Raw genomic sequence first — 25,551 nt, 5'->3', positions numbered from 1 at the left:
GCCACCCTGAGAGTTCCAGTGTTAAGAACGCCCAGTGTTCCTCCTGAGCAGAGCTGCTGTGCAGCGAAGCCATTGGCTTACAAGGACATGCGCTCACTGTCCTTGTAAGGAAGGCTGTGAGCACTTTTAGTGAGAGGACTGTGCCCTGGAACTAGTTTTTCAATGATCTTTTAATTAATTGTCCTCCCTTGGTTTCTGATTCTCTCAGATCCCCTCTGTATATTATAAGATTTCCACTTATTTCAGAGTTTTATCATATAGTTCATGTCTTTTTCCATGAACAGTAGAATTTACTGAGTGTTCATTGTTGACAGCAGCATTGTGATACTAGCACATTCTGAAAATCTTTCTGTTAATGTTTCTAGTCCATAAATAGCAAAATGTAGTTATCATTGCATATTCTGTGTTCCCGGCAGACATTTCTGTTTGGTCGCTGTAGTGTCTCTGATGGCAGCCAGACCTTCCTAGGACTCCCAGCCTTCCCCGGTTTGGTAGCCGTTCTCCTTCTGTTAGAGTTTCTATATAGGATGACCTCCTCTCGGCTTCTGTCACAAACAGCACAAGCCCCTGACATATGCATGGAGGCTCAGTGGCCGAGCCCATAGGGCTTGCTGCGGTCCCATCATTTTCTCCCACTGTGGTTATCAGTAGAAACTTTTGGTCTGTGTTGCCAGATGGGAAGCTCTGGGAAACTGTGTTGAGCATTGCCTTTCAGGTTGTGTGCAATGATGTCATTGACTAGAGACATCGTACTGCACAGTGGATGCAAGATGAGAGAGTAAATATTCATATTTACCTTGTGGGAGGAGAAAAACAAACATTGAGAAAAATTTATTTATTTTTGCCAACTTAAAAAAAAACTCCTTGATAATATATTTTCTTTTCTTTTGTTTTACTTGAGGACTGTAACATTTAGAACGTCACAGCTAAAGGCTTCTGGATTTTCAAAGGAAATATGTAACCATTCAAATTATAGTTGGTTAAAATTGGACTTAACTAGTCACTCTGTTTTACCTACTATTTTGATTCCTTAACCTTATTAGTTTAAGCAGTCACACTCATTTTTTAAATGAATTGAGCATAAAGTACTAATTATTTTAAATGTATTCATATGTTAAACAATTAAGATATACTTAAGTCATATTTATACCATTTGTTTCTTTTCCTAAAGAGTTATTGTCATAGAAAAAGATAAACACAATCATTTCTACAACCAAAGAGGCGACTTCAGAACTGAGTATAGTATGCTGGAAGAACTGGAAAACAAACTGATCAACAGCAGGAAGACAGAAAGTAAGTTGGGTTCATGATGACTTATAGATATTACGTGATCTAAAGGGTGGTGTTGCTCTGTGTTGTCCTTGTACATCGACTGTGTTGTAGCTCTGTGGTGATATAGAGCTGGTGACCAGTCTGTCTCTCAAGGACATGTGTTTAGTTTATTTTCAATTTCCTGTTTAGTATTCTAGTTAAATGTTTTCTAAATCTACTTCTTCCATATTAATAGAAAGATGATTTGGGGTTGATAATCAGCAAATGCCATTAATATTTTAAAAAATAAAAATACTTTGTTTCCTGTGCTATCTGCTCATCACTCTGGCATTGTTGACTGAGTGCTAGACCCAGTAAATGTCAGCAGAGTCAGAGGCCCCATCACTGTTTGTACAAAGCTATAATACTGTGTTACATCCAAGCCTGAGTTTCCTTGTCTATATTCTAAAGCCTATAATTTCTGTGCATCTGATGCTGAGATGAAATACAAGAAAATACCTTACAAGTTATACAGTAAATATGTTCTGTTGTTTGTTATGTAGATTAAACATTGTCAGAGGGTGTGAGAATACCTTGCAGAGCTAGATTCTGTATGTTGCAAAAATCCTTATAAAAGCTACTTTGCATTGGATATAGGAGAACATGGCTATTACTAAGCTTTACAACATACTGATTTGCTAGGAAAGATTAAACTGCTTATGATACTGTCTTATCACCAGTTAAAAGAATTTTCTAGTAATTTTCCTTTCTAAATATAAGATCATACTAGTTTTTTAAAGATTTATTTATTTTATCTATATGAGTAACAGTAGCTGTCTTCAGACACTAGAAGAGGGCATTGGATCCCATTACAGATGGTTGTGAGTCACCATGTGGTTGCTGGGAATTGAACTCGGGACCTCTGGGAAAACGGTCAGTGCTCTTAACTGCTGAGCCATCTCTCCAGTCCCAGATCATGCCATTTTTTAAAGTCATCTTTTATTATGTAGTAGCGAGACTCACTCTTCCTCCTCTGATGACCTGAGAATAGGCTGTCATAGAAATACCACCTCTCAAGTCGCCATTCTTGAATTTCTAGAGCAGTCTAGATTGTGATGTCGTAACTACTGCTATGTTTGCTGACACTGGCAGGGTGATCTTCCATCTCTTGCTTATATCCTTAAACAAAGGATCCAAATTTGTTTATTTTGGGGTGACTTGTTTCATCTTTTCTTTTGATCCTTTGAGACAAGGTCTCCTGTGGTCCAGACTGACTTTGAACTCTCTATATTGCCAGGGCTGACTCAAACTCTTGAGCTCCCTACCCACTTTTCAAATGCTGGCATTATGGACACATACCAGCATGTCCAACTCACTTTTCTCTTTTTTCAATGCAACTTTATTTTTTTGTTTTTTTAAATTGTTTTTCTTCAGTTTTGCCGCTCATAAGCTCATAATTAATGTGCCTGTCTAGAAAAGGAGGGGACACATGGCCTCTGTCTTAGGATTTCTATTGCTGTGAAGAGACACTATGACCACAACAACTCCTATAAAGGAAAGCATTTAATTGGGGGCCAGCTTAACAGTTCAGAGGTTTAGTCCATTGTCATCATGGTGGTAAGCATGGCACATGTAGCAGACATGGTGGTCAAGAAATAGCTGAGAGTTATATAGCCAGATCTAGAGGCAGCAGGAAGAGTGACACAAGGCCTGGCTTGAACATCTAAAACCTCAAAGCCCACCCCCAGTGACATACTTCCTCAAACAAAGCCACACCCACTCCAACAAGGCCACAATTTCCTAATAGTGCAACTCCCTATGCTCCTAAGGGGGACATTCTCATTCAAACCACCACAATCTCTATGCAAAGAGACACACTTTCTTCATGATCCCAGCTCTAAAGAAGTAAATAACTGTTCCTTACCTCAAGGATTATACCATGGTTTTTGATAAATGCCTGCATTTTTATTGACTCTGAGTGATTTGGCTGTACAGTGTTTCATTTCCAAATGACAAATAAGATTGTATAAGATATGGCATAACTGATAAGCTGTGGGAAAAAAAGACAGAAGCCACTTCCTAATTATTTAACTTGCTAACAAAGGTCATTTCAATCTTTCACTGGTTTCCACCCTTGCCCACCACCCACCCACCCTTTCCTCCTTGTCTGCTGAGTGCTACAGGTTACCAATGAGTACCACACGCAGCCTCAGGAAAGTTTCCTGACTTAAAAATCCAATAGAGGACCAAGTGTTATACAATTAAAGGGACAATAATGGGATTTCTATGTTTGGTTAAACTTTATAATTTTATAGAATGTAACTTTAAAAGTAAAACTTAGGCAGCGGTCACATATCAGATATCGTACAGATCAGATATTTACAGTATGATTCATAACAAGCAAAATTAGTTATGAAGAAGCAACAAAATAACTTTATAGTGGGGGAGCAACCACAACATGAGGAACCATATTAGAAGGTTGCAGCCTTAGGAAGGTTGAGAACCACTGAACTGAGGGGCTGGAGAGATGGCTGAGTGTGTAAGAGCAGCTGCTGCTCTTGCAGAGGACTGGTGTTCCACACCCATACCAAAGGCTTACAAAGCTTTGGGTTATTCAGCACCCTTGTCTGGCCTCCACTGGGACCTACATATGTGGGTGAATGCATACACACACACACACACACACACACACACATACACACACACATCCATCATATTTGGAGGCTTAATCTGGACATTGCTCTGGCTCTAAACCTATTAATAATTTTAGAAAAGCAAAACCAAATGCCAGTATCTCAGTGTTCTAGTAGTTGCCTTGTACAAGAAAACTTGGGTTTGATTCCTGGCCCTGGAAAAAGTTGCCATTTAGGATTCTTGTGATGAGGCCTCTGAGTTGCAAAAACAAACACCAGAAAAGAGGGCTGCATAGACTACTTGGCAATGACAAAATGATACTGTCACCCACACAGCTATGGATGTGTGTGAGTGTTTATGCCATGAGCCTGCTCATTAAATAAACATCCCAGCAGGATAGTTTTAATATTTACAAAATAAGTTAAAGGCAATTTCTGTTTCCAGAAATTACAACACATTAAAAAGAAAGATGCTTTTAAAGAGTGCAATGTGTTAAACATCAGTTCCTCATCATGTTTTTAAAACAATAGTCAGCAACTCATTCTCCACAGAAGGAAGACAGGCACATCCTCTCCATGTTGCAGGTTTTCAGTAAAGCGGAGCCAATGCTCCTTTCAAATATCGGTGTAAACTGAGATGCCTTTTATTCTGATGTGTTCCTATGGTTCTGACAAAAATGGCTGCCGTTTAATCGTTCTTGACTGCCTTTCAACTAAGGGACAGTGTGGAGTTTACCTGCAGAAGCTCAATTGTAGCCACACTTGTCACAGTGTGGACTTTTCCTTACAGGAGCAAAAATCCAGCAACAGTTGGCCAAGATTCATAACAACGTAAAGAAACTTCAGAACCAGCTGAAAGATGTGAAGCCCACACCTGACTGTAAGCAGAGCTCAGAGAAGATTCTCTTTCATACATTGTTCTTTTCTGCTAGTGCACTAAAAAATGCATGCTTTTCTGGTAGACGTCTCTCCCTTTCCATTTGGTATTGGTGAAGCCAGCCCACCTTTGTTAGGAACTAATCAGAGTAGAGTAGAGAAGTATAGCATCAGGGTTTATGTGACTTTTTCAGCCTTTGAACTGTCATTCAATCCTAAAACAGTGTAAAGTAGGCAGAAGAGCCTCTGTGAGGTGGAAACACTGTGGCACAGTGGCACAACATTAATTCTATGTGGTGTGTGTGTGTGTGTGTGTGTGTGTGTGTGTGTGTGTTGTATGTGATTTTATTTGTGTGGACATATGTGTGAAGGCCAGAGGCCAATGTCAGATGTATCACTTTATAGTTCTCTAACTTACTAACTTTTTAATATGAGGGTAGACCTATATCTTCTTTTCAAAAATGTATTACATGTTCAGTGTTAGCCAAGTGAGTAGTAGAACACGACTGCTTTCCCAGTTCCTAGTCTAGGCCTCATCCTGTCATTTGTTTTTTGAAAAAAAAAAATATCTTTCAGAAGTATTTCAAACACATAAAATTTTTTTTGACCCTACTGGGGCAAATGCTAGTCTGGAGGAAGAAGAAATAAAAAAAATTACATCCTCACCTCCTGTTTCAAAATTCATTTGTAAAGGCTCAGAGCACTGTGCTCGAACCTGTAGAATAAATTGTGTCAAAGCCTGACTCTGTCGTTTATTAGTCAGGACATCTTAGGCCGAACTTTGTGTCTTCAGCTGTGCGTGAGATCATAGGCCTTCCTGTAGCTTGTGGGGCAGGTTGGAGGGGGTCAGTGCTCTAGAATGTGGGTGCAGTAAAACTTGGAGCATGGCAAGCAGCAAAACTGACAAAGAGGAGAGGAATGGCAAGTATTCATTAAATGAGCCGAAGCCATATGTGCTAGAGGGAACACGTAACATCTTCCTCAGAATTCTGTGGCATAAGAAGAAAACAAAAATCTAAAGAAAAAAATGACTATAATTAATTACTTTAAGAACACGTACCCATAAACACTGCTGAAAGACAAATTAGAAAACTATAACTTCACATGCAATTTTGTAATTAAATATTCACAAGATCTATAAAATGCCTGCAAATTAGAGCAACCAAGATAACAGCGGTGGGGGGGGATGGACAAAGATTATAAGGCACACACTGTATCAAGCGCAGTACAGAAGTCACGTGAGACACATGCCCGTGCTGCTTACTAACCACAGCTCCATCAGTAAGCTGTGACAGCCCTCACTTAGTTTGCACATGATGGGAAGCACACGGGAGGAAGGCAGTGAGATGAGTCGGCAGAGCCTCTGCAGGACAGACAGACGGACAAGTCTTAACGCACTGTAGAGGAGACATGCTTTCCTCATTCAGCATTTCAAGGTTTAGTAGCTATTTTATAAAAATACTTACTTGGACATGTTATAAATATATGTTCATGGATTTTTACTGCACTGTTCTGCATATTTAAAGGTTCATCATCGGGAAAATTAAATGAATCAAGACAGTTCTAGACTCTGAAATGCCATCTGTGGCCTTAGAAAATGTGAGGCAGTAGTTATATGCTTACATGCTAGGTTAAGCATAACTGTTTTTTTCTTTTGAGGCTCACTATGTAGACCAGGTTGCCCTCTAACACACAGATATTCACCTGCTTCCACATGCCAAATGCTGGGTTTAAAGGTGTGCACTACTGTGCCTGACTGTCCATATCTTTTTTGTTTTTAAATTTATTTATTTATTATATGTAAGTACACTGTAGCTGTCTTCAGACACTCCAGAAGAGGGCATCAGATCTCGTTACAGATGGTTGTGAGCCACTATGTGGTTGCTGGGATTTGAACTCTGGACCTTAGGAAGAGCAGTCAGTGCTCTTACTCACTGAGCCATCTCACCAGCCCTGTTCATATCTTTTAACCAAGATATTTTCTTAAATAAAAATTAGAAGTCAAACAATAGTATGTGTTATATGAACTAATTTTATAAAAGTAATACTGATTATAGGATTTAATAATATGGGTGAGGAAAGATACCTTTAATCAGAAATTATAATCACTAAAATGTACTTATAAGCAACTTTTCTTAATTGCTTAGGCTAAAAAAATGTTTTTAAGTAGGGGAAGTCCATATTTATTATTATTAATTATTAACTTAGCTATATTAAAATATGACTTTTTTTCTTACAGTTGTCGAGAAGCTCAGAGAAATGATGGAAGAAATTGAAAATGCAATCAATACTTTTAAAGAAGAACAGAGACTAATGTATGTTTTAAACTACCTTAACCTAAAATTTTTACTTTGATTTTCCAGTAACTCACCCTTTCATTGTTGCCTATGAATGTATTGAGTCTTATACAAAAGCAACATTAACACTGCCTTCTGTCCAACAGTTTAAATGGCCTTTCATACTTAAAGTAAATTTTCATTTATTTTGGACACCAGAAGATCACTAATAAAAGTTTGCAAGATTGTTTATGATCGAGGAAACAAACTTCCTTTAAGGCTCATACATGAATATTACTAAGAAATGTCAACAAAGGTCGATGAAACACTCAGGAATAATGAAATTTTCAAAAGAGCGAGAGGTTAACGTGGATCGGTCATTGTGTTATTCAAACTTCATTCTTGTTCATTTTAGATATGAAGAGCTTATTCAGGAAGAGAGAACAACCAATAATGAGCTGAGCGCCGTCTCCAGGAGGATTGAGTCCTGGGCGCTGGGTAATTCGGAAACTGAGAAAGCTTTCAGAGCTATCTCCAGCAAAGTTCCCGTAGACAGAGTGACACCGAGGACGCTTCCAGAACAAGTGGTAGAGTTTGAAAAATTCCTCCAGCAAACAGGAGGGCGACAGGGAGGCTGGGATGACTTGGACCACCAGAACTTTGTGAAAGTGAGGAACAAACATAAGGGGAAGCCGGCCTTTATGAAGGAGGTTGTAGAACACCTTCCAGGAAGAACACTGGATGAAGTTCAGCAACATGAGAAGTGGTACCAAAAATTCCTGGCTCTAGAAGAAAAAAAAAAAGAGGTAATAGTAATTATAACAGCTGTCTTAATCGTGTGTGTCAGTGTGCCAGGTGTGCAAAGATTAACTCTATCATTAGCTTTCCACGAACAGCATGAAGTAGCCCACGGTCTCTTCCAGCAGATGAAACCGAGGTGTTGAAAAGCTAGGAAACTTGTGCTTTGTAGTACAACTTCAGTTAGACTTCCCAAGAGCAAACATTTCTACTAACAGAAACCACACAGTGCATGGGAAGATTCTGTCTCTCCACTTCCAGGAGAGTGGAGAGACAAGGGCTGATTCAGAGCTGCACAGACAGCAGGAAAAGGTCACCTCAGCAAATGCCACGTTAGTTGCTATGGGGACTCTTAAAAGTTCCTTTGCTATTTTTGAACTTCAACAGCATTGTGTAAAGATTTAAACTTTAGCTACTATAAGAGGGTTATAGCAAATATCCTAAAAGGTTCATTTTCAAATACATATTAGCCCAGCTTTGATGTAGGTCAGGGTTTTATATCAGCATCTGGTTCAGACTAACTAGGTTGTAGTGGCTGTCCTGTCCACGGTAGAGTGGTTAGTGCTGTCACAGCGGGGCTCCAGCACTATGTGCTTGCCACACTCCCCTTACTGTCATCATCATCTAGGCCTCTAGACATTGTCACTTTTGCCTGGGGAGCAAAATCACCTTGGCTGGGAACCATTATTAAAGAACTAGGCTACCTGTTGCGAAGTCTGGGCTGTTTGCATAGTTCGTGTGTGTTTGCGCCTGTTGTCTGAAGTCAGCTGTGATTCTAACTTGTTTGGGTTAGCAAGGATACATGTCTTCTAAACAAACAACAATCTCCTGTATAGTCTGAAGTTTAGAGACAGCTATGGGTTCTGTGATCTTACTCTCATTGTTTGACCCTGTCTAAAATGAGGTGAAGATGAGGAGATTGACTTTGGGAGTTTTAAGCAAGTTTTAGCATATAAATAATTAAAGACTCAAAATCATAAGCTACTAAAATATGCGTAGGCTTTTCTTCTACCACAGCTTGGAACACTAGACTGTCGGCGATCTGCAACACAATGTCAGCACTGTCCTGGAACCTGTTAGAACTTCACAAACCTCAACTCCCAACCCTACTGGAATTCTGGGTCCAACAAGAGGTTTTTTTTTTTTTTTTTTTTTAACCAAGTTGACTAGTTGTTTCCCAGCTTTGTGGGATGCCATATCTCAAAAAGGAGTAGACACAGTGCTCTTATAATAGAAGCAAGCACTCCAGTTCCATGTTACTCTTATGCTCTATTTCCTAATGTTTGATGGATTTGATGTGATACTGAGGTAGAAGGCAGTGTGAACACAGTAGTTGCATGTTAGAGGAGAGGGAAGTTGGGTGAAATGCAAGTAATGAGTGCAAATATACAGAGTTTAAAATTTTGAGTAGAGAATTTACCATCTCTACCCAGGTTCCTTTAGCATAGCCTGTGTTTTGCATAAATGATGACACTTAATCATTTTCAGACATGCTCTGAGTGCCCTTGAATGCCCCCCCTTTTTATGCACATCTCCTCCCCATCCATTCCCTGACTGACAAAATATTCCTAGATCAAAGGCTACCACCTTCTTTTCTATCCAAAAATAAGTGGTCCACTGGGGCGTTCACTAAAGACTTGTCCACCATGCCCTATAATGTGCCTATGCTGTGTCTCATCTAGACCTGGCACTCAGTGCTGACCCATGGACTGATACCAGTCTGTAAATTTTGACCCCTCTATCATGAAACGAGGTGATAGTCAGTAGCCCAGTAAGCATTCTATTCATTTCTGTTGACCTTTTTCATAGATTTTTTTTGGGGGGGGGTGTCTTAGTGAAAGAAATACATTCTGCTACAAATCCATGATGTGTTTGAGGACTGCCATATTAAGAGGTACTATCTAGATGGTATTGGGTATTGTTAATCATCTCTGAATCTTATAGCTTTGCTTTTCACATTATCTCACTGTGCAGAATTTATTGACTGTATGCATGCGTGCATGAATGAATGATATGCTATAAGGAAATAGTTTCCTGACTGGGGCAGGGACTGAGTGATGCCTTAGTGATACATACTGTATGGCATAACGGTTGCTAGAATTCTAACATATTCATACTTAGACGTATAATTTGACGTTTTCATACTTAGAGATGGGATGGTTTTATTCTTCTCTGTGATTATGAAGCATCGTGTACCAGACACTGACTCATTTACTTGTCACAAGAGCTCCTCTGTGTAAGAACCACATCTACCACTTGATGTGGGACGTATGGTTCCGGGGGTTTTAGAGTTCCCAGCCACCATGGCAGGGAATATGGCAGGAGACAGGCAGGCATGGTGCTGGAATAGAGAGCATACATCTTGGTCCATAACCATGAGGCACATGTCCTCATACATCTTGGTCCATAACCATGAGGCACATGTCCTCATACATTTTGGTCCATGATCATGAGGCACATGTCCTCATACATTTTGGTCCATGATCATGAGGCACATGTCCTCTCACAAGACTATCCCTTCCCAAACAGTTCCACCAACTAGGACTAAGCATTAAAAAATAAGAGCCTACAGAGCCATTCTCATTTAGTTCACAGCAGATTCAGTCCCATTTTTAAATTTTCTTTTGATACCTGGTAAGAGAAAGATCTCTTAGAAAACATTGTATGCCTGAAAATAAAATTTGAAAACAAAAGTGAGGTGATTAGAGGGAAACGCAGTACCTGAGAGTGATGGAGGAGACAGGAGGGCTCCCGCATGCACAGGAAGTCCAAAGAATATAACCCAGGGCCCAGAGATTTACAGCATACCATAAGTTTCTTAAACGTGAGAAGAAAAAAATTGCACTGGTTAAAAACAAACCCTAAACCCTAAGCACCCAGCATCTACAAGTGCCCATCTTTAGGACTGAGACTGTGCTTGCCATGCCTTTTGTTGATCTGACACAAGCTTGTTTGGTTTTGTCACCTTTCACTCTGATCATTTTAGTCTATTCAAAATTGGAAAACTAAAAAGCAGCAAAAGAAGGAGGAAATACTCAAATTAAAAGAAAAGGTAGATGCCACGCCTCTGCCTCCTCAGAGCAAACCAGAAGATAATCCAAAGCAGAAAGAGGAACAGAGAAAGAAGCAGAAACTGGCAGTGGAAGCTTGGAAAAAGCAGAAAAGTCTAGAGATGTCAGCGAAGCTTGCTTCCCAGCTCAGAGAGGAGGAAGAGAAGGAGAGGAAGCAGCAGAGAGAGCGGCAGCGGCAGTCCAAGCTGAAGCTGCTCCTGGAGAGCTACACACAGCAGAAGAGGGAGCAGGACGAGTTCCTGAGGCTTCAGAAGGAGATAAAGGAAAAGACAGAAAAGGCAGAGAAGAGGAGGACTGCTGCGGATGAGATTTCCAGGTTTCAAGAAAGAGTGAGTAAACACCCTTCCCAGGTAGTGATGAGTGAGTCCTGAAGGCCCTGCTTCCAGGCCTGCTCATGTAGACAGAGTTCATCCCATCTTCTTACACACCACACCTGCTGGCACCGCTGTAGTGCAGTGAGTACGCTTTACCCCCTAACTTCTACTGAGTTATGATTTAGTGGGGAAAGGTGTTCGCAAGTAGAATGACAGTGTCCTGGTCAGATTTTTTGGGGGGTGGGGTGGGGTGGGAGTGGGGTCAGGTTGACACAAGCAAGGGTCTTCTGGGAAGAGAGAACTTCACTTGAGAAAATGCCTCCATTAGATTGGCCCGTAGGCATATCTATAAGGCATCTTCCTTATTACTGACTGATGTGGGAGGGCCTGGCCCACTGTGACCTGTGCCGTCTTTGCAGGGGTGCTCCTGGGTTATATAAGAAAGAAGGCTGAGCAAGCCATGAGGAACAAGCCACTAAGCAGATTCTTTCATGGCCTGTTTTAGTTCCTGCCTCCAGGTTCCTGCCGTAACTTCCTCAGTCAGTGATGAACTACAACTGTAAGCCGAAATAACCCCTTTGTCTTCCAAGTTGCTTTTGCTTGTGGTGTTCATCACACCACTAGACACCTAATTAGGACAATCAGTGTGGTAACTAAGGTATAGACAGAGTATTACAGGGGTAGATAGTGCAGAGGGTGCTTAACATAGCTGTGAGTGTTAGAAAGAAGAGGGTGCTTCAATTGAGTCTTGAAGGAGAAGGGAAGGAAAGCTCCTCTCCAACAGAAGGGAGGCATGGCTAAGGGCTTGGAGGAATGTCCGCTGTGTTTGTGGGAAACTAAACCCTTTAGACTACACTGCTGGGGATGTAGTTCAGTGGATGAACACTTGCCTAGTAGGTTGGAGGCTCTAGGTTCAGTTCCTAGTGTCCCTTCCCTCCTCCCCGCCTCCCCCTGCCCCCCCCCCCCCCGCACATGGTTATACTTCCAGTGTCTTTGGAACATCAAGCAACAGATGGAATCAACAGTTGAGGAGGCTATGAACCAGGATGAATGTGTTCTCTAGGCAAGGCAGGGAAGGTTATGCTAAGATGCTCAAAGTATAAACAAAATAGCTCTCTGTGAGTAAAATGTTATGGATTGTTAAGGGCATCAAAATGCACAGCAAAGATTCGTAAAGGGATGTACAAAGGAAAACAGATAAAAAGACATGAGTTGTGTGAACTTCATTTCTTTTAGTTTATATAGATATAATCTTGCTGAGCGACCAAAGAACCCGTGCTTACTCATTCTCTTCTCCCCACAAAGTAAGCAGGCTTCATAATAAAAATTTTTAAAAAGATGAGGAAAAAAGAAAACAAAACTGAAAATATGAACTCACACAGAGATTCCAGACATGATGAAGCTTTATTGATAGGTAAAAAATGGGTTTAGTTTACTCATTAAGAGGTTTAGAGTGAGCCTTTGAGTAAAATAAGTGACATTTAAAAAGACATTAATGCAGGAAGGCTAGCAGGGGCCACAGTCAGGAAAGTGCATCTCTTAGCCTTCCTGTGAGAAATCCACCACCTTTGAAGGAGTGGGCAGCTGACTTGATTTAAGTTGCAAACACTTAGGGAAGCAAATTTATGTTAATTGTGTTTTTTAATATAATCTTTTTTTTGTTGTTGGTACTTTCTTAGGATTTACATAAACTCGAATTGAAAATTCTAGATAGACAGGCAAAAGAAGAAGAGAAGGCAGAAAAACAAAGGCGACTGACAAAATTAAAAGAAAAGGTATTCTATTCTGTACATAACTCCTGCTATGTAACCCAGGCTGTCCTTGAATGCACAGGTGTATGCCATTATGTCCTGCTTTACTTTTAAAACTTATTTTCTCAAACAAGATATAGTCATAACATTTTCACATTAATGAGTTTTACATTTCCTCATGTACATAACATACATATATGTATATTTCAATGAAATTGAGCATAGTCATCTCTTCATATATTTATCATTCCTTTATGGCAAAATCAGTACAAATCGTATCTTTTTGAAATGTCCAGCAGAGAATATCTGTAGTGAGGCCAGGAGCAGAACATACCGGAATGTCTTCCCTTCCCTGGCTCCCTCCCTCCTGATTCCTTAACTTTAAGGAGACTGGCAGAACCACCGTCTATATTTCATTGTTCCCTCTGCCTTATATTTCACACTTAATACTACGGAGCAGAACTTAATACATTTTTAGCAATTATTTGAGTTCTGCCACATCATTTTAGAAGCACTCTTTCCTGAATCTTCTCGCTCCTCTCACATATTATTCTTTCTGATCCTCCATTCAGCTTCTGTGCAGCTGTGGGCATTGCTTAGACCCACTGGTAACAGCTCAGAACCAATGTGGGTGCCCTCACGGGTCAAGTAGATGTCTTTATTGGTGTTACTTAACCTACCTTTATTGCCCAATTACAGTGCTCTTATATAAGCCGTAGTCTGTTTCTTGTAATTAAAATAGAAATGAAATAACAGAACTCGGAAAGGATAACTTAGCAGTTTATTAATTGATGTTAGCAGCATAAGCACAGTCGGAGCTTATTTTGGATACGGTAGCTTGTTCATGTTTGGCTAATACCAAGTATAGGTTTTAAAACTCCTTTGTATTACTGAGGACTTTGCTCAGTACAAATTTAGTTCATTGAATTAACTGATACTATTTTACTTCTGATCACAGGTTGAAAATAATGTCAATAGAGATCCTTCTAGGCTTTATAAACCTACCAAAGGCTGGGAAGAACGAACCAAAAAGATAGGTCCGTCAGGCTCTGGGCCACTTCTCCATATCCCACACAGGTGAGATGGTAGTAGAAGGTGTTCACTATAGAAATTTATAATGTGTTTTATTTTATGCAGTTCTATGCATGGTTGTATTTTATGCAGTTTATGAATATATATTTTCATCAACAGATTTAAAGAAAATCTTTATTTTTAATGTCTTATTATATTTCTAGTGTGTGTTTTGTGTGCATGGGTGTGTGAGAGCTGTGGCTGCTATGGTGTGCATGTGACTGTCAGAGGAGAATTGCTGCTTCCACATTGCAGACTCAACAATCCAGCAGGGTTGTTAGTGCTTTTATCCACTTTTCCCTGAGAGCCATCTCACCAGTGCTGTATGTACTTTAGGTTGCCATTTAATCTGTTGTTTTTTTTATCTTCCTACATATTTATAACTGATTTTCTCTTTTTCTCCTTAGGGCCATTCCTTCCTGGCGACAAGGAATCTAGAGGAACTATGAGATATTACAGTTGCTTGATAAGAATGTTAGTTTATTGGTATTTCAGGAGAAGGTGATTAACTATGCTATTTAAATATCACTAACTTAGTCAGGTTGGTTATTGTGCTGTGTATGCATCGAGAGGTTTAAGTGTCTTAAAGCATTGTCAGTATTTTGTTTCTACGAAGATGGTATTGTATTACAAACATTATTCCATTTAAATACTCAATATTTAAAAGATGTTTTTATCATGGCTTAGTGATGTAATTTGGGAGAATCAGTCTTTTTTAAGCCAAAATTTTGTTACTTTTATAACTTGCAAGTAACTAAGCTTGAGTAACAAAAACCTAAGGTGTCTTTTTTTTTATTTTTAAGAGTTGTTCATTCTAAGTTTAACAAAATGGTAGTTGTTTATTGTTTCATTTTTGTGTAATGGCTATTTGTATTTGATTAAAGCATGCTTTGTTTTATATGAAGACTATTTTAAATAACCTCCCTTCCTACATGTTCCTATTTCATATATTATGCTGGCATTCTTGGGATTTCCTGCAACTATGTCAAATTTCCTTTCAACCGTTTTGGACTCTACAGATTTATAAAATCTTTGTGTCTTTGTACCTTATTGGCTGGTACCATTTTTCTTATGCTTGCCCTTAAGTAGGAACATTCTTTCTTTTGAAGTAAGCTAGTATTAAACAATTTACTGATGTTCTCAGACTGAAAAGTAGAAAACTTCATGTATGAAAGCAGAACTCAAGTCAGCTTTCCATATAGAGCGTTTTATGTCATCCGAACTTTAATAGATTTCAATTCACCAGGAAAGTGTTGTATACATAAAATACAGGACATTTACTTATCACAAATTTTATCTTTAAATTTCTTTAATTATAAGTTGAGACATATAGTCTGAATGGTTGCTGTTTTGTAAGAAATTGATTTTCTACAATTAAGAGTACACCAAAATTTGGTTGGCTTTTGAAGAATCTAGTTTCGACCTAGTCTTTGGTGGAATCCTTTCTCATGAGTGCCTTGTGAACTTAAAGGGGATAGTATATGACCAAGGCAACTTAAATTCTATTTTTGTATGAATAAAGTTTTATCAAAACAGCCTTGCCCGTTGGTTTTACGTTGTCTATAGCTAATTATGCACTGTAGTGAAGTTGCAGGTGAAGGCCTGAATACATGTGACAGGCTATCTGATCCAAGAAGCCTGACATTTTATAATCTGGCCCTCTGGGGAAAAAAGTCAACCCATAATTGAATGTCTATGTATTTGTAAACATAATTCAAATTCACTATTTTGTTACATTTATTAAGAGGAAATCTGTATCAGTATTTCTAAACTATTAACAATGAGGAAATAATGTATAAGTAGAAATAGTTCTTAAATTGTCTAATTCCCTTTATATAATCAGGTTTTTTTTTAAATTTTAAGCAAAAATTAATGATTATTAAGCAAACACTTTTACATATACTTCCTACTTATACTTCTTTGAATTTTTTGTTTTGTTTGAGTTCCATAAACTCTGCTTGGGTAGCTTCAGCTTCTGCTCCTATTGCCTGAGCTTTCTTAATATAAGCCAGTGCCTCATCATATTCTTTCAATCCTAATTATTCTTGAGCTCTAACATACAATGCTTTGGTCTTTGATGGGTCCATGTCATGGGTCTTCTCAGTCAACTGAATTGCTCCCTGCCAATTTGCCATTGTCACTTTAAGAGCACCATACTCAGTACACATAGGTCAAACGATATAAAATAAGGACCATCTATCTGTGCGTGCACTTTGAAATAACTTCAGCTATTCTAAAGATATTTAGAAAAATGTCTGAATCTTCAAAATGTTGGTAAATCTCTAGTAAAACGTTTGTCTCCAGTTTCTAACTGTATGTTTAGCTTCCCTACTCATTCAGCTTAAGAGTGTGTCCCTCCAAAAATGTGGCTTTGCAGAATTAAAACTTTGAGATCTCACACTCTTACGTTGTTTAGGGCCAGGATTTAAAATGTTTTGGTTAGCAAAAGAAGAAAGGGATTTCACTCTGAGATTTTAACAAACACAAAAAATCATATTTATGTGTCAGACTTGGTGGCACATGCCTTTAATCCTAGCACAGATGATGAAGATGCAGGCAGATCTCTGAGTTCGATTGCAGCCTGCTCTACAGAGCGAGTTCCTGGACAGTCAGGGCTACACACAAAGAAACTGTTTCGTTTGAAAAGAAAAACCATTTTTTTTTTTTTTTTTTTTTTATTTTTTGTATTTATGAACTGGTTTTACGAGTCGCGAGAATGGAAAACTTGGCAGTGAGTAGAAAAGACTGCCCAACCTAGGGAGAGGAGGGACGAAATGCCCTACTGAGGTTGTCGGTGGTCGGTGGTCGACAGGAGGAGCCTCCCACCGTTGTCTGGGTCTGGAGCAGGCTCTTGAGCCTGGGAGAAGCCTGCTGGAGTTGACTTCGCTCCGCGCGTCAACTGCTTCCGGGTCGCGTTGTGTGTCACTTCCGGAGCAGCATGGCCGCCACCGAGGATGACAGACTGGCGGGGAGCGGAGAAGGCGAACGGCTGGATTTCCTGCGGGACCGGCACGTGCGGTTCTTCCAGCGCTGCCTCCAGGTCTTGCCGGAGCGGTATTCCTCGCTGGAGACCAGCAGGTAACTGGACGCTGCTGCGGCGGGGCTGCCGATGGCGGCCTTCCGGCTGCGCGCCGCGGAGCGGCTGGACTGCCCGAACCTGCGGGGTTGCGCTGCCGCTGGGCCGGGCCGGGCCGGGGGCCGTCACCGCGATCTCTGCCTTGTCCCAGGCCCCCGGCTCCCCGCCACTCTCCTGCCTCCGTCCCAGCCTCCCCCTGTATCTCCGCTGGCTGCCGACACCCACTCCTAGCGCCCTGGGAAGTGTGTGGCGCTCCTAGCTCAGGGCTTGGGAATCTCCCCGGTCCGCCTCCTCCCACTTGCCAACCATTTTCCGTGAGCTTCCTTTTCCCAGTCCCTTAACATCCTGTGGGTCACTTTTGTTTCCTTACGTTTACAGAAGTAAAATACAAAGCATTCGTCCCTCATCGCTCCTGTCCTGCCCTCCCCCCTTAATGAACTCTTACCAAAAGGCAGGGAAACCCCTAAGATATGATTAGAAGTTCACTTAGAAGGAATTGTAAGTCTCATGGTAGGATAAAAAGGTTCGGTGTTGCCTGAAGCACCCTAAGGCTGGAATTGGCAAATGTCTGACGTCTGGCAGAGGATGAGGGACTGTTACAGAAGTAGAACTGAGAAAACAAAAGGAAGAAATGGTTGTCGTACACTGCTGTGTTTTGGAGCCTGGTATCAGACCTACCTAGGATTGGATGATAAGAAACCTTGGTTTTATTTCGTTTTAGACAAGATCTCATAATAGCCTGGAACTCACTGTGTAGACCAGGCTGATGTGTGAACCACCTGCCTCTCTCTGCCTCCCTAGTGCTGGGATTAAAGACAGGAGCCGCCACGCCCAGTAACTCCTTGGTTTTGTGCTGGCGTCCCCTACATTTTTTGAACTAGGCACTTTATTGTGTAGTTTGAACATTTCATGACTGGTTCAGTTTGGGGATTTTTATAGATGACTTCTACAAACGTGATCAAGGAATACTTAACTGTGGTAGGTGCGGAAATAGAACAAGGCAGGCTAGCACTCTTGAGTAGAGTTCTTTGCTAATAATTAGAGATTCTGAAGTTAAATAGCAGTTTCATGTACTGTAATCCAGATTTCTTTAGAGAGGCCTTTCCTGACTACCACCCAGCTACCTGTAGTTACTGGCTTGTTTAATAACTTTCTGTCTTTTCTACAACACTGGGGCTGACTTTTGTGAGTGGTCAGTAGCCATATTTGGCTGTTGTCATCTGACTTAAGTAGGTCTGATTTAAAATTCAGTTCTTCTTTTACAATGGCCAACACACTGCAAGTTCTCCACAGCATTTTAGCCCCCGCCTGCTGTTTCCCACTGTTTGCAACATCTCTCACAGTGTCTGACAGGAGAGCGCTAAATAGAACCTTTGGTGGCAGCAGCCAGATCCAAGGCATAAACGGATACTTGTCAAACAATGGGAGCTGAGCCCTAGAGGATGCACAGAGGCTTTTTAAGCATTTAAAATTTTGTATTCCAATGTGTATGAGTATTTTGCCTGCATTGTACCAGATGCCCATGGATATCAGAAGAAGGTCTGGAACTGGTTGTAGACCGCTATGTGGGTGCTGGGACTTGAATCCTTTAGAAGCGCGGCCAGTGAGGCCATCTCAGCAGCAAAGTGAACAGGTGCTTTCAAAGAAACAGTGGAACCCCCCCCCCCTTATCCACAGTGACCAAGCCCGCTCAGTCAGTCAACAGGTTCTCTAGGGCAGGAGTGAGGATTAAAAAGAAAAAGACAGACAACACTGTAGCATGACTCCAGCCACTTCTGAGGCTGAGGTGGGTTTATTTTCTCCCCGGCTGCTTTTATACCATTTTAATTACTTGCAGATGGTAAGGTCAGTTCTGGGTTGAGGAACAAGCAAGACAATAAACAAAGTTCCACAACCACTGTTTCTAAGGTCTTATGAGGACGACCAAGATATCTGAGCCTACTTCCCTGTCCTAGCCCAAAGTCATATTCCTGCCTGAAGTCTACTTCCTTGCCCAAGTGACCCCAAAAGCTCTCCACACCACAGATTCAGATTGGCCAGCATGAGTTGCTATACTTTATGTGCCACATGCCTAGACTTCAAGTTACTATTTCCAGAGATAGGAATGTGGCTCAGTGATAAAGCAACTTCGTAGCATGCTGCAGACCATGAATTAATTCCACCATTAAAAAAAAAAAAGTCAAAAATTTGCACCATTAATACAGTGAAGAGATATTTAACCTAGCTATCAGTAAAGATTTATAATTGCATTTTCAAAATCCCATTGTGTATATTTGTAAAATTAGAGTGGTGCATGTCAACACCACTACAATTTCTGCTCATAACTAACAGTAAAATTGTCTGAACTTATAATTCATTAAATACCTACAGAGTAACCGTAGCAATCTGCACCAACCATTATATTAGTGTGTATGTAACACCTCAATGTATTGCTGAGAGCTGCTGTCTTCACCCCTATGTCTAGTGCATTGTACTTGTGTAGAATTTTTAAAGACTTATTATGTATGTGTGTGTGTGTGCGCGCGTGTGCATGTCTATGTACATCTAAATGCATGCATGTGCACGTGTCTGTGGAGGCCAGAAATAGGTATTAGAGCCCCTGGAGCAGGAGTTACATGTGGTTGAGTGCTGCCCAGTGTGGGTGCTGAGAACTGAACTAAGGTCCTGTGTGAGAGCAGCATAAGGTCCACACGGTCCTATAGAACTTTTTAAAATACTTCTTTTAGTTTTCTTGAGGCTCATTAATAATGTCATTGAAAAGATCTGACCTAACAGTGTATTGGATTTTCAGTGGCTTTTTCTTTCCTTTTTTTCTCGATTCAGTCTGTATTTCACTTTGGTTTTGAGTTTGCTTTCTGTGGTTCAGAGTTGATTTTAAGTTTCTGGTGTTCTTCTTACTGCCAGATACAAAGCAGCAGGGTTTACTTATATATAGAAGCAGGGTCTCACTGTATAGTCTGTGGTGGCCTGCAGCTCTCAGGCTCTGTGCTTCTTTCTCTCGAGTACTGGGATTACTGGGGTGTCAGCCACACTGGCCAAAATACCTAACTGTTGGGCTAACGTTGGTTTGTATGTATATTTAGACACGCAGTGATATTTTCTAATTCACTGCTTCTGTAAAAGCACACCATTTCTGTTTCTGCTGTGCTAATTTGGGTTTGTGAACCAAAGTTCCTGGAAAGAATTCCACCTTCCTCTGAAACTTCTCCAAGGTTGGCTAACTGATTAGAACTACTATGGTTGTGGAGAGCTTAGAGCCAAATTGCAGTTTATCTTGGGCTATCTTCAATCCCTTCAATAGCCATTCCTTGTTCCTAATAGATGAAAAACCTTTGAAATGTATTAACAAACTTCCACCAGCAGAAAGGCCAGGAGTGTCAGAAATAAGGAAGGAACCCATGGCAGAGACTTCCCTCCTTTACCTCAATCTTTAACACCCAACAATATTTCTACCATATATTTGAAAACTGATTTTATTTATGACTTTCTTTGTTCTGTTACTATAAAAACTTCATTAAACTCTAACTACATTGGATTACAGAATGTAGGAAAACCTAAACCTATGTTCCCGGGCCGTGCTCAGTTGTATTTGGCTCCAGAATGAAGATCTTTTGTCCCCTTTAAGGTGACAGTTGTAGATTTTGTGTTCACAGAATAAATGATTTTTCACTTTTAAACGGCACTGACCTCGTGAAAAGTATATTATTTACTGTTTCGCCAAAAAAATTCCATTTTTTAATTAACAGAAGTGAAATTTTCAAAGACTATTTTTTGTCAGTGTTGGAATTTGGTTTTGGGATTTGGAATTTACTTGGGACGTTGTGTAGTGTGTTGTGAGGGTGTGGGACGATGTGTAGTGTGTTGTGAGGGTGTGGGACGATGTGTAGTGTGTTGTGAGTTTGTGGGACGATGTGTAGTGTGTTGTGAGTTTGTGTCAGTGATGATCTGACAGTGGTTTGGAAACAGCTCTATGTGAGCTGAGTAGCGTCCCAGGCATTGAACCCTTGTATTGCTCCTTTCGTGAGTAATCACTTCTGACTAGGGCTGTCAAGTGTCTTCAACAATGAAGACATTTTTGTGTAGCCTTAGGTAGGGCTATGCATAATCAGGTTGCATTCTTCTAGAATGTTAAACAAGCAGCTACAGGAAGAACTGGATGGCACTGGAGAGATAGCCCACAGGTATACTGTTCTTGCAAGGACCCAAGTTCAGTTCCCAGCACCCACAGTGGTTCACTTACAGACTGCCTGCAATTCCACTGTCGCAGACTCTGATAACTCTGGCCTCTCTCTCCAGGGACCTGAACCCCTGTGCACAAACTCACATTCTGGGGCACACCATACCCATTGTTTACACTCTAGCTGATGGTGGGACTTGGGAGAATGGAGCTGATAAATGAGGCAGACTAAGGTCTTATGCAATAGCCAACTTTATTCAGAGCAGCTGACAGATGAGATTCTGAGGGTTAAGAGGAGTCATGTGAGTGAAGTGTCCACAATCACAGGGGCAAACCGCACACGATGGGCAGAAACATGTGTTTCTATAGAGGCATGTAAACACTCTTAGTCACCAGTTGTAATGAGTGATCTGAAATAAGTCCTAGCCACCACACCCAGGAAGGGCGTGGCAGTGTAATCTAAGAATAGTTCTGGGATTTTGAAGGCACTGAGGTCAAACTCTTGCCTTCTTTTCTTGGAGTTTTCTCACTTAGAATTCTCCTCATACCACTCCATTCTTAGACCATGATCTGATACCTCTAACTAAGAATAAAAAAATAAGTCTAGTGGTTTGTCTGTCAGAACACACAATAAACACATCAAACCTACTTTAGCCTCCAAGTAGCTCACATGTGAGCCGCAGTGGACTCCTGTACCTCATGGTTGAGAAGGGTTCAGGATCCTAAACGTCCCCTTCTTAAAAAGTTAAACAAGGGTTTGACTGGTAATGAACGATTCCGTTACTGAGAGGTTTTATTTGTTTGGTTTCCATATTTGTCAAGGTGGGGGATGGCATCGAAATTATTTTAAAAGTAGAAGGAGGGGTTTGGCTTGGTTTTATTTTGTTGTTGTTGTTGGTTTTTCCGTTGGTATTTTGTTTTATTTTGTTTTGGGTTTAGGCCAGAAAATGGTTCACCGATGATAGTTAAGGTGACATTTCCCTTTTCTTTCCTTTTAGGTTGACAATTGCCTTTTTTGCACTCTCTGGGCTGGATATGCTGGACTCCTTGGACGTGGTGAACAAAGACAATATAATAGAGTGGATTTATTCCTTGCAGGTTCTTCCCACAGAAGACAGTGAGTGAGTTTTTAGCATTTTATTTTTGGTATGATTAGCTGTTCTTGGCATGACATGCATGGGATTAGCAAACCATAATATTTATTCATACTCATAGCATACTTGGCATATCCTTATTTTTCTTGTAGTTCAGGATCCCTTTCTGCCCAGATACAAGACATAACTAGTATTAGCTTTAATCTGTCTTGAGGAAACAGTTAGAGTCATGAGAATTACATTGAGATTCACAAATGTAGCCACACACTATGTTGTATATGCCTATATTAATGACTCATTAGTTATCTGTATTTAATGTTTATATGTGACCAGTCCTTTAGTATTTGCTCTACTTTTCATTCCCAGCCATTGTTTTTTCCTCTTCAGAAAATTTCTCTTAGTCAACTACTGTATTTCTTCAAGTATAAAGTTTTTTCGTTAAATTTATAAAATTTATAACTTCATGATTGACCTATTTTGAGAGAAATAAGTACACAGTGTATCTTTGATTTATAAAAAATGTAAATGTAGTTCAAGTGACCTGAAATCATGGCCTGTGCTTAGAAGAAAGTGGGAGAAGCGTCTGGCGTTCCTACCACGTGCATTTCATAGGAGATCATGAGCTTAGTTTTGACAGATGTGTTTCCCCTTTGCTTATTACACTTTGGTAACAACTTTAAAGCTGCTTTGGAGTTAGAATTGGGACTTTACCGTATCTTTTGAGATGTATTAAAAGTCTGTTCTGTTATTAGTTACATGCACTTCTTGTTTTTTTTTTTTTTTTAAGCTATCATCAGTCTTTGTAGCTTTAAATAGCCTTACTTCTGTTGGGCTTGCCAGCATCTGGAGGGCGTCTGTCCCCTCAGCATTGTTAGGCTGGCAGTCTCTTGAGTCTCCCCTTTCCTCTTTTATGGTTTCACATTTAGTCTAGAACATTTTCTGTTCCTTCACATATTTTCTCTTATAACGCGTTTGCATATCAAGTAGACTTTGCCTCTGCAGCTCATAGGTGCATATTTATATTATTTTGTCAGACTATATAAAGTTTAAATATTAAATGAACCCTGCAGATGATTAAGAATTAGAAAATGTTTAAATTAAAAAATGTTCTGCTTAACCCCCTTTCAAACAATAAAAATAAACTATTTAAAACTGAAACTGATTTACAGATATTTATTTGCTAATAGAACAAATAATGTACATCATTTAATATTTTGTAATTTTCAGAACACAGCCAGATTATTATCAGATTTATTCTTTACCTAACCCAGAAGAAGAAACTGTGAGGCAGGGTGTTTGGGGATAACGACCTCCCTTCTGATTGGACTTTGGGTGTTAGGCCCACTTCCCAGAGAAAATGCATGCTGAGCACTGTAGGTCTGACCAGAGCCCATGGCTGGGGAGCTCACAGGCCCCAGAGGGGAACATATTACAATTATTCTGCTAACCCAACATGAACACCAAGCTGCCCTGTAAGTCCGTATCTCTCCCTATTGATGGTACAGCTCTCAGACCTCCACACAGAGAGAGGCTTCTTTGTGCAGTAGAGAGTGCTTAGAACAGAAAGGCAAAGATGGTCGAAGAGCAGAGACCATTTCTGTCTGTCTGTCTCTCACATTCTCTCTGTCTCTCTGTCTCTCTCTCTCTCACACACACACACATACACGCACATACATACACCTCTCCCTCCCTCCCCTCCCTCTCTCTCTCCCTCCTTCCCTCCCTCCCTCCCTGGCCCAGGGACCATTGTGGTCAGGACTGTAAGAGCCAGCAGTTGTGGAGGACAGGGACATAACAGGACTGCTACACTCACAAACTCACAGCAGCTATGGCTGCCTGAACAAGACTCTCACAAGATCAAGCCAGTCAGCACTCTAGCACGGAGTGGGGAGGGGCTCATAAACTCTCAGCCCTACCTGAGGAGCTGTGAACAGTTGGTGACTTCTAGAAGAGGGGCAGAACAGTGTTCTTCGTAAAGCTTTCTTTTGTAGATGACCCCATACTCAAGACTGGATGAGCAGCACAAATCTGAGTTGGGATTATTTAAAAAGAGAGGACCTGGAGTTGGCAGGGGAGGTAGGGTGGTAGGGGTGGGTGGAGCTGGGAGGGTCAGGGAGAAGAGCGAGTCAGAATATGATCAAAATACATTGTAAAATTATAAAATCAGCTGTTTAAAGGATAGAGTTGGACTGAAGTAACGGCTCCCAGGTGTCAGTGCGGCCTCACTGTCCAAGTGCCATGCATAGCATTTAAGGACATCGTCAATATTTAGCTAGCCACTTAACTTTAGGGCTTGTAAATATTCTGTTGGCCTCTTATTAGTAAGTATGTTGTTAGGCCCCTGGAGCATTGGGCCATTCTTATCAGAGGAACTATTTAGGTTGGGAATTGTATACTCTCTTCTGACCACTAATGAGAGGTTACATATCATTGTATGGATAAAGAAAATGAGGTCCAGAGGCTTTATAATTTGTTCACAGTAACACGGACTATAACGATGTTTGAGGAGGCACTAGGTAGATTTTTCTGTTCTCTATTGGTTCGGGGCAGCAAATGCTGTAACTCTGAGGCTTTCATGACAGTGAATGAATTGGCATGTAGCTTAGTAGGTGCTATAAGATAACAGACCAGGTCAGGCAGTATGGAACATCAGTCAGAAGACTGACTGGTGAGAGGATATGGTGGTTTGAAAATGCTGGGCCCAGGGACGTGAGTGGTACTATTAGGAGGTATGGCCTTGTTGGAGAAATGTGTCACTGTGAGGGTGGTCTTTGAGACTATCCTAGCTACCTCCTAGCTACAGTCTACTCCCATTTGCCTTTGGAACAAGATGTAGAACTCTCAGCTCCTCCAGCATCATGCCTGCCTAGACACTGCCATGCCTGCTGCCGTGATGATAATGGACGAAATCTCTGAGCCTGTAAGCCAGCCCCAGTTAAATGTTCTCCTCTGTAAGAGTTGCTTTGGTTATGGTCTCTGCTCACAGCAGTAAACCCTAACTAAGACAGGTAAGAAGTACTTACTGGGGTCTATGTAGATATTTTCTAAATTTTTTTTACTTATTCACTTTACATACCACTCACTGCCCTCCTCCTGCTTACCCCCTCCCACAATCCTTCCCTCATCCTTCTTTCCCTTTCTTCTCTGAGCAGGTAGGACCCCT

The 25,551-nt window shown here is 40.7% G+C and overlaps 2 protein-coding genes across 2 annotated transcripts in view; both read left to right on the top strand.

The window, feature by feature from the left end:
• Positions 1-15,566, top strand: part of Ccdc112 (coiled-coil domain containing 112) — a 28,407-nt gene extending 12,841 nt beyond the window's left edge. Inside the window, exons 3-10 of the mRNA XM_021214322.2 lie at positions 1,172-1,293; positions 4,675-4,764; positions 7,000-7,075; positions 7,452-7,842; positions 10,821-11,234; positions 12,899-12,994; positions 13,929-14,047; positions 14,449-15,566. Of these exons, the coding sequence (XP_021069981.1) occupies positions 1,172-1,293; positions 4,675-4,764; positions 7,000-7,075; positions 7,452-7,842; positions 10,821-11,234; positions 12,899-12,994; positions 13,929-14,047; positions 14,449-14,479 (1,339 nt within the window). The 3' untranslated portion in view covers positions 14,480-15,566. The remainder of the gene's footprint in view (positions 1-1,171; positions 1,294-4,674; positions 4,765-6,999; positions 7,076-7,451; positions 7,843-10,820; positions 11,235-12,898; positions 12,995-13,928; positions 14,048-14,448) is intronic.
• A 1,321-nt stretch (positions 15,567-16,887) lies between these two features.
• Positions 16,888-25,551, top strand: part of Pggt1b (protein geranylgeranyltransferase type I subunit beta) — a 39,933-nt gene continuing 31,269 nt past the window's right edge. Inside the window, exons 1-2 of the mRNA XM_021214779.2 lie at positions 16,888-17,119; positions 22,293-22,411. Of these exons, the coding sequence (XP_021070438.1) occupies positions 16,980-17,119; positions 22,293-22,411 (259 nt within the window). The 5' untranslated portion in view covers positions 16,888-16,979. The remainder of the gene's footprint in view (positions 17,120-22,292; positions 22,412-25,551) is intronic.

This window comes from Mus pahari, chromosome 15 (assembly GCF_900095145.1).
Source record: "Mus pahari chromosome 15, PAHARI_EIJ_v1.1, whole genome shotgun sequence".
Taxonomy (NCBI): Eukaryota; Metazoa; Chordata; class Mammalia; order Rodentia; family Muridae; genus Mus; species Mus pahari.
The sequence above is the reverse complement of the archived record's forward strand: the minus strand, read 5'-3'. Positions and strand labels throughout refer to the sequence as shown.